This window comes from Lonchura striata, chromosome 31 (genome assembly GCF_050655825.1).
Source record: "Lonchura striata isolate lonStrDom1 chromosome 31, ASM5065582v1, whole genome shotgun sequence".
Classification (NCBI taxonomy): Eukaryota; Metazoa; Chordata; class Aves; order Passeriformes; family Estrildidae; genus Lonchura; species Lonchura striata.
The window spans coordinates 3042265-3051370 of NC_140733.1; the positions used below are offsets into that span (position 1 = coordinate 3042265).

The following is a 9106-nucleotide window of genomic DNA, read 5'->3' on the forward strand; positions in this document are numbered from 1 at the left end:
TAAAGTGCTATGTAATCTTTTTATCAGAGAAAGAACCCACAAGAAGAGTATTTTGGGTTTTGAATGTGAGCAGTGACAAGAAAAACTGGGACAAAGAAGGCCCTGGACTTATTCCAGTGGGTTGAGCCAGGGGTGTGTAGCTGGGTACTGAATCTCCCATTGGATGTTCCTGTCAAATATCCTAAATAATCAACATTAACAAATTGTTGAAAACAGGGGCTGGGTGGGCCTCATCCCCACTGGGACACCTGGAAGCTTCCAATAAAGGTCTGTTTTTAACTTCACTGTTCTAACACTGTTGCAAGGGTTGTTTTTTTCCTCTTGATTATAGACAACAGGGGGATGAGAGAAGCAGAACAGGAATTGTAATCCCAGAATCACAGAAAAATCTGAGTTGAAAGGGACACACAGGATCATCAAAGGAATGTTTGAACATTTACAGACACTCCAGAACTGTGACTTTGGGTGGTCAGTGTCTCTGCTGGGAGCCTCCCAAAGGGCCTTCAGCCACTCCTCAGCCCTGGGCAGCAGCAGCATCACCTCTGCAGGGCCCAGCAGGGCTCTCCTGAGCTGCCCTTGCCCAGCTGCACACAGAGCCTGCCCCAGCCAGGGCCCTGCACACAGGCAGGTTTCTGTAGGGCCGGGCCGAGGGCACACAGGGTGGGATGGGCTCTGTGAGCCCTGGCAGGGACAAGGCACCTCTCAGGAGGGGATGTCCAGGCCCAGGGAGATGCTCAGGGAAGCAGAGGGGGCTGAGCAGAGCAGTGCTGGGGGAACAAGCCCATCCAGCCCCTCACCTTCCCTCAGCCACAGGGAATCCTTTGCCTCTCACATCTCTCAGTGGCAAACTCTGGGTGCAGCAGGAATTCTGGGGATTTCTGACCTCAAAGAGACAGGAATTGTGTGTGGGTAGGAAATCAATTCCTAAATCCAACCCCTGACATCAATTTCTCTTAGAAGTGTAAGTGCAGATGGTACCAAGACTTGCTGCAGTAGGAGTGATTCCCCTGACAAATCCTGAATATCCAGCCTTGTCCCTCTGCCACAGGGCCACAAACCCAGGGCAGCAGGGCAGGGATGGCTCCTCGAGAGCCCCCACACACAGTCCTTGCTGCTCCTGGCACACTCAGCCAGCACAACTGGAGCTCAGGCAGGGACCTGGGTGAAGGTTTTCCCAGAGCAGGAACAAGGGTGGGTGAGTCCCAGCAGGACAGGCTGCAGGGAATGGCCCAGGTTTGGCTCCAAGCAGCCTCTCCTGACTGGTCCCTGTCCTTTCTCCATGAACAGGTGCCCATGTGCAGCCACAACAAATGTCCAACAGCAGCTCCATCAACCACTTCCTCCTGCTGGCACTGGCAGACACGCGGCAGCTGCAGCTCCTGCACTTCTGCCTCTTCCTGGGCATCTCCCTGGCTGCCCTCCTGGGCAACGGCCTCATCATCAGCGCCGTAGCCTGCGGCCACCACCTGCACACGCCCATGTTCTTCTTCCTGCTCAACCTGGCCCTCAGCGACCTGGGCTCCATCTGCACCACTGTCCCCAAAGCCATGCACAATTCCCTCTGGAACACCACCACCATCTCCTACAACGGATGTGCTGCTCAAGTCTTTCTGAAATTCTTCTTCCTTGGATCAGAGTATTTCCTCCTGACCATCATGTGCTACGCCCGCTACGTGTCCATCTGCAAACCCCTGCACTACGGGACCCTCCTGGGCAGCAGAGCTTGTGCCCACATGGCAGCAGCTGTCTGGGCCAGTGCCTTTCTCAATGCTCTGCTGCACACGGCCAATACATTTTCCCTATTCCTGTGCCATGGCAATGCCCTGGGCCAGTTCTTCTGTGATATCCCACAGATCCTCAAGCTCTTCTGCTCCAATTCCCACCTCAAGGAACTTGGGCTCATTGCTGTTACTGCATGTTTGCTCTTCGGATGTTTTGTGTTCATTGTTTTCTCCTATGTGCAGATCTTCAGGGCCGTGCTGAGGATCCCCTCTGAGCAGGGACGGCACAAAGCCTTTTCCACCTGCCTCCCTCACCTGGCCGTGGTCTCTCTGTTCCTCAGCACTGGCATATTTGCTCACCTGAAGACCCCCTCCATCTCTTCCCCATCTCTGGATCTGTCCCTGTCAGTTCTGTACTCAGTGGTGCCTCCAGTCCTGAACCCCCTCATCTACAGCCTGAGGAACCAGGAGCTCAAGGCTGCAGTGTGTAGACTGATGACTGGATGCTTTCAGGAACATTCAACTGCTGTCCAATTTCTGCCATCACTTGTAATAAAAGTAATCTTTGATAATTTTTTATAGTTTGGTTATGGATTGTTTTACCCTCTGTTTTACTTTTTTCATATTGTCCACAATAAATGTCATTGTTTGTGCCATTTTTAATTTTTAGTAGTTTTCAAGGAACTAGAGGATCTTCCAGGAAAGATTTCTGCAAAGATGTCATTTTGTTGCCTTCTCTGGAGCTGCAGCAGCAATGTCTGTGTGCAGAGCTGGGGCAGATCAGGGCTGGCACAGCAGCTCTGCTCCTGCTGGCCACACCATTCCTGATCCAAGCCAGGAGCCATTGGCCTTCTTGGCCACCTGGGCACACTGCTGGCTCATGTCCAGCCTGCTGTCCATCAGTCCCTGCAGGTCCCTTTCTGCCTGGCTGCTGTCCAGCCCCTCTGTCCCCAGCCTGTAGCACTGCAGGGGTTGTTGTGGCCAAAGTGCAGGACCCGGCACTTGGACTTGTTAAACCTCACCTTGTTTGATTTGGGCCCTGGATCCAGCCTGTCCAGGGCCCTGTGTAGAGCCTACCTACCCTCCAGCAGATCAATACTCGCAGCCAACTTGGTGTCACCTTGATTCCATGAGGCCCAGAGTGTCCCAATGGTGTCCATGATTCCATGAGGCCTCCCAGTGTCACAATGTCCCTTTGGTTCCATGGGACCCCTTGATGTCACGAAGTCCCTTGGATCCTTGGGCCTCACAGTGTCACCAGGATAAAATCCCAGTTCTCTCAGCCGCTTCTCACAGGACTTGTGCTGCAGACCCCTCACCAGCCTTGCTGCCCTTCTCTGGACACATTCCAGCCTGTTGGGGGGTGCCGCGGGAGACAAGACTCATGCTATCATGATCATCAAGTCTCAGTTTATTGTGACAGATTACACAGTTTATATATGTTCATTAATTAGCTCATACATATTGCAAAAGCCGAGCTCATGATTGGTTGCTATGTGACTTGTGCTACTATCTTGCTCTACTGTCCTTGTAGTTAGTACTTCTTTGTTCCTCTTTATCTTTTATACATACCAAGCAGTTTCAATCATCCTGATTTCTGCACACCACCTGCTTTCAGGGTCATGGAGACCTTACAGCAGTCACGTAGCCCTTCATACTTTGACTAATTTTACAGTTTCATGTCCCTTGCTATTTAACCATTCTTCTGCCAAGCTCTCTACACCAGCCCTCCAGGTCCTTCCAAAACTGGGGGCCCAGAACTGGACACAGCACTCGAGGTGCTGCCCAACCAGTGCCGAACACAGGGGAAGAATCAGTGCCCTGCTCCTGCTGGCCACACCATTCCTGATCCCTAGGAGTGCCAGGGTATGAAAGACGGAAATGTGGCGAGGGGGTGGGGACAAAAGAGTGATTGAATGTCAGTCACCAAGAGTCTTGATTCTCATATATGTTTAGACTGCATTAGAAGGTGCTGGGGATCAATATCAATTGGACATTGATTATATCAATCGATAAACAAGAAAAGAAAACAGGACAAAACCATTATCACTTCATTGTTTTCAATGTACATTATCTTTGAATACACTTCTGAAATCTGTCTTATTAGCCACAGAAGAGTTGACAACTTCAATTATTCCCAGGTGATTTTCTTGTTTGGGCGTTTTAAACAAATGTATATGAGCTTTCCCCTTTGAAATCCTGAACTGAAGAGCTCAAGAAAGAAGAGGACTCTGGAGCAGTAAAATCCGTCAGCTACCTCCAAGTGCCTGAGGATCCATCCCCATCAGAGCAGCAATGAGCAGAAATGAGCACAGCTCTGTGGCTGCCCCAGCTCTGGGATGGGCCCTGGGCCTGGAGCAGGAGCAGCTCTGGAGGGCCCCAGGGCCGGGGCTCTTGTGCTGGCCTGGGCAGATGGGATGGCAGGAGGGGCTGCAGAGCTCTCAGCACCTCAGGCAGAGGGGAGCAGGGCAGCCAGGGAGCTCCTTTGGCCTTGGCCAAGCCCCTTCCCCCATGGTGGGGCTGAGTCCTGGCTGAGCTGCAGCTGCTGCTGTGCCCTTGGCAGGGGCTGAGGCCATGGGGCAGTGCCCAGAGCAGCCTGGGCTGAGCAGAGCTGTGGGGCCAGAGCCGGCTGGGCTGTGCTGGGGAGAGGCCCTTGGTGCTGCCCAGAGCTCAGGGCAGCTGGCAGAGCTGGCAGGGAGCTGGGCTGGGCTGGGAGAGCCTGGCACAGAAACCATCAGTGTCCATCTCAGCCTGGCTGAGCGGGCAGGGGCAGGACTCAGCCCAGGCCTTGTGGGGCAGGGCCAGTGCCTGGGCAGGCATTGAAAACAGGCAAGAGCCCCAGAGAGGAGGCTGCTCTGTGCCCTTGGGGCATGGACAGAGCAGGGAGGGGCCCAGGACATTTGTCAGTGCCAGCCTCTGTCTGTGCCAGCCCTGGGCAGCCCTGGCTGCTGAGCCCAGCTCTGCCCTGGGCTGAGTTTGGCTGTGGCCCATCTCCATCCTCCTGCGGGGCTCAGGGCCTGTTCCCGGCCATGGCCAGCCCTGGCCGCCTCTCTGCTGGCCCCGAGGCCGGCAGAGCCCGGGCAGGGCTGTCTGTGCAGCCCCACAGGTGCCACGGGCTCGGCAGGAGCTGGCAGAGGCTGCCCAGCAGGGAGGCCATGGGGCACAGAGCCCCAAGGCTGCCCAGGGCCCCACGGCACAGGGGCCGTTCCCAGCCGCAATGCTCCTGTCCTGGGCTGGGCTGCACAGGGGCTGTGGCACCATGGCTGGGCCAGCACAGGGCCACAAAGGGGCCACGCAGCCGCTGCCGGGGCTGGCAGCAAGGCCGGGCACAGACAAGGAATTGCTGAGCATGGCCTGCGCTGGCCAGGGCTGCCTGTGCCCAAGGCAGAGCTCAGCTGCCCTTGGGGGCTGCAGGAACACTCAGGAGCCCAAAGAGCCTCCATGGCTCTGCTGGAGACCAAGGCTGGAGCAGGGAAATGCATGGCTGCTGTGCCATGGGGAGGGCATGGAATTCCAGCACACACCTCAGCTCTCTGATGGTCCCGGCACCGTGCTGGGCCCTGTTCCAGACTGGAGCAGAGCAGATGTTGATGGCACAGGAGCCCTGCGGGGCTGGCAGGGACCTGCAGCTTGCAAGGTGCTCTGCTCTCCCTCAGCTCCTCTCTGAGAGATCCAGTCCCAGCTTGGCACCTCAGGGCACAAGTGGCACTGCCTGTTCATGGGCACACAGCTGATGTCTGCCTGGAAAGGGGCCCAGGTGTTAATACTCGTACATTTCATGTTATGGAATCAAATTTTTATTATCTGGGTTACTTCAGTACTTTTAAGAAATGGCAGAGTTTTCCCACCTGGAACAGGAATTTCCTAGAAGTGTAGTGTTGGCAGGAGGAGAAATACTGACATTGCCTTCTACTTGTGTCACCAATATTCAGTTTATTATTTCCTCTCCCTCTTCCTTCAGGTGTTTCCAGCTCTCCTGTTTAAATGGCCATGTCTAAGGTCATCACTAGTCCATCTGGATTTATGTCCTTCCTGCTGCTCCCAGATTTCCTTCACCAGATGGTTTCTGGTCATTAAAGTGCCTCTCAACTGACTGGCTTCATGCTTTGAGCTTCCAGAAGTTGCCCAGTCTTTCAGAGGTTAATATAAATACCATATCAGTCAACATCCTTATTGTGCTTATATATATCAAAGAACTACCTTTTCTTATGTCTTTATCCGAAGCTGTTCCTGTACAGAAATGCCTTGGGTGTGGGGGACATGTCAGATGCTGCAGGGACATCCCAGAGAGCTGAGGGAAGAGCTGTGATGGTTATTAAACTGTTCAAATGTTCAACTTGTGTTTGTTGGCAAGAAACCTTTCTGTGCCTCCGAGTGTCACCAGTCCCTGAGCCCAAAGGACACAAACCTGATGAGTTGTGGTTCCCACTGCCGGGGCACTTGTGTTGGAGGGATGCCATTGGAGACAAGACTCATGCTATCATGATCATCAAGTCTCAGTTTATTGTGACAGATTACACAGTTTATATATGTTCATTAATTAGCTCATACATATTGCAAAAGCCAAGCTCATGATTGGTTGCTATGTGACTTGTATTGTTATCTTAAAACTATCTTTGCGTTTGATACTTGCCTGTCCAGCTGGCCTTGCAGTTAGAAGGGCTTAGCACTTCTTTGTTCTTCTCTATCTATTTCTACATACCAGGCAGTTTCAATATCCTGCTTTCTGCACACCATCTGCTCTTCAGGGTCATGCGAACCTTGCAGCAGTCATGTAGCCCTCCCTATTTGGATTAATTTTACAGCATCATGTCCCCTGTTGTACAACCATTCCACTGCCAACTTCTCTTCAGACAAGGACAAGGAAGATGATGAGGATGAGAAGGAGGAGGGCAACAAGGAGGAGGAGGAGGAGAAGAAGGATGAGGACGAGGACGAGGAGGAGAAGGATGAAGATGAGGAAAAGGATGAAGATGCAGAGGACAAGGAGGACGAGGAGGAGGAGGTCGAGGACGAGGACGAGGATGAGGACGAGGACGAGGACAAGGACGAGGATGAGGACGAGGACGAGGACAACGAGAAGGACGAGGAGGAGGACGAGGAGGACGAAGACGAAGAAAAGGTGGAAGATGAGGAGGAGGAATAGGAGGAGGAAGAGAGAGAACGAGGACAAGGAGGATGATGATGAGGAGGAGGAGAACGAGGAGGAAGAGGAGAATGAGAATGAGGAAGAGGAGGAGGAGGAGAACAATGACAAGGAGGATGAGGAGGGGGAGGAGAATGAGGAGGAGCAGGAGGAGGAAGAGGAGGAGGAGAAAGATGACAAGGACTAGGGCAAGCACAAGGAAGATGAGGAGGAGGAGGAGGAGGAGAATGAGGATGAGGAGGACAATGAGGAGGATGAGGAGGATAAGGATGCGGAGGATAAGGAGGAGGAGGATGAGGAGTAGGACAAAGATGAGGAAAAGGATGAGGAAGAGGAGGACAAGGAGGATGAGGAGGACGAAGAGGACAAGGAGGAGGAGGATGAGGAAGACGAGGAGGAAGAGGAGGAATAGGAGGATAAAGAGGATGAGAATGAGGATGTGGAGGAGGACAAGGAGGAGGAGGACGAGGAAGACGATGAGGAGGAGGAGGAGGACGACGACGACGACGAGGAGGACGAGGAGGACGAGGAGGACGAGGAGGAGGACGAGAAGGAAGATGAGGAGGAGGACGAGGAGGACGAGGAGGAGAACGAGGAGGACGAGGAGATGGAGGAGGAGAAGGAGGAGGACGAGGAGGAGGACGAGGACAACGACAACGATGACGACGACGACGACGACGAGGACGAAGAGGAGGTGGAAGATGAGGAGGAGGAACAGGAGGAGGAAGAGAGAGAACGAGGACAAGGAGGATGATGAGGAGGAGGAGGACAACGAGGAGGAAGAGGAGAATGAGGATGAGGAGGAGGAGGAGGAGGAGGAGGAGGACAATGACAAGGAGGATGAGGAGGGGGAGGAGAATGAGGAGGAGCAGGAGGAGGAAGAGGAGGAGGAGGACGACGACAAGGACTAGGGCAAGCACAAGGAAGATGAGGAGGTGGAGGAGGACAAGGAAGAGGAGGAGGCAGAGAAGCAGGAAGAGGAGGAATAGGAGGAGGAAGAGAGAGGACAAGGACAAGGAGGATGACGAGGATGAGGAGGAGGAGGACAATGAGAAGGAGGAGGAGGAGAAGAAGGATGAGGACGAGGAGGAGAAGGATGACGATGAGAAAAAGGATGAAGATGAAGAGGACAAGGAGGACGAGAAGGAGGAGGAGGAGGAGGAAGAGAAGGAAGATTAACAGGAGGAGGACGAGGAAAAGGAGGAGAATAAAGAGGATGAGGACAAGGATGAGGAGGACCAGAAGGAGAAGGACGAGGAGGATGAGAATGAGCAGGATGGGAAGGACGAGGAGGAGGAAGAGGAGGAGGAGGAGGACGAGGAGGAGAAGGACGAGGAGGACTAGGAGGACGAGAAGGAGGACAAGGAGGACAAGGAGGAGGACAAGGAGGACGAGGAGGACGAGGATGAACAGGAGGAGGAGGAGGACGAGGATGAGGACGAGGAGGAGGACGAGGACGAGGACGAGGAGGACGACGAGGAGGAGGACGAGGAGGAGGACGAGGAGGAGAACGAGGAGGAGGACAAGGAGGAGGAGGAGGACGACGATGACGACAATGACGACGAAGACGAGGTGGAAGATGAGGAGGAGGAATAGGAGGAGGAAGAGAGAGAACTAGGACAAGGAGGATGATGAGGAGGAGGAGGAGAACGAGGATGAAGAGGAGAATGAGGATGAGGAGGAGGAGGACAATGACAAAGAGGATGAGGATGGGTAGGAGAAAGAGGAGGAGCAGGAGGAGGAAGAGGAGGAGGAGGAAGATGACAAGGACTAGGGCAAGCACAAGGAAGATGAGGAGGAGGAGGAGGAGGACAAGGAAGAGGAGGAAGCAGAGAAGCATGAAGAGGAGGTATAGGAGGAGGAAGAGAGAGGACAAGGACAAGGAGGATGAGGAGGATGAGGAGGAGGAGGACAGCGAGGAGAAGGAGGAGGAGAAGAAGGATGAGGACGAGGATGAAGAGGAGAAGGATGAGGATGAGGAAAAGGATGAAGATGCAGAGGAAAAGTAGGAGGAGGAGGAGGAGGAGAAGGAAGATGAAAAGGAGGAGGAGGAGGACAAGGTGGAGAATAAACAAAAGGAGTACAAGGATGAGGAGGACCAGGAGGAGAAGGACAAGGAGGATGAGCAGGATGGGGAGGATGAGGAGGAGGAAGAGGAGGAAGATTAGGAGGAGGAGAAGGAGGAGAATGAGGATGAGGAGGACAATGAGGATGACGAGGATAAGGATGTGGAGGATAA

At 53.7% G+C, this 9106-nt stretch overlaps 1 protein-coding gene across 1 annotated transcript; it reads left to right on the plus strand.

The window, feature by feature from the left end:
- The first annotated feature begins 1310 nt into the window (after nt 1–1310).
- LOC144246960 (olfactory receptor 14A16-like) lies at nt 1311–2303 on the plus strand. The gene has a single exon (XM_077785991.2). It carries the CDS (start codon nt 1311–1313, stop codon nt 2301–2303), a length of 993 nt encoding a protein of 330 aa, XP_077642117.2.
- Nucleotides 2304–9106: the final 6803 nt, after the last annotated feature.

Coding starts and splice junctions, on each gene's coding strand:
- LOC144246960 (XM_077785991.2), top strand. CDS start 1,311: ATGTCCAACAGCAGCTCCATCAACCACTTCCTCCTGCTGGCACTGGCA.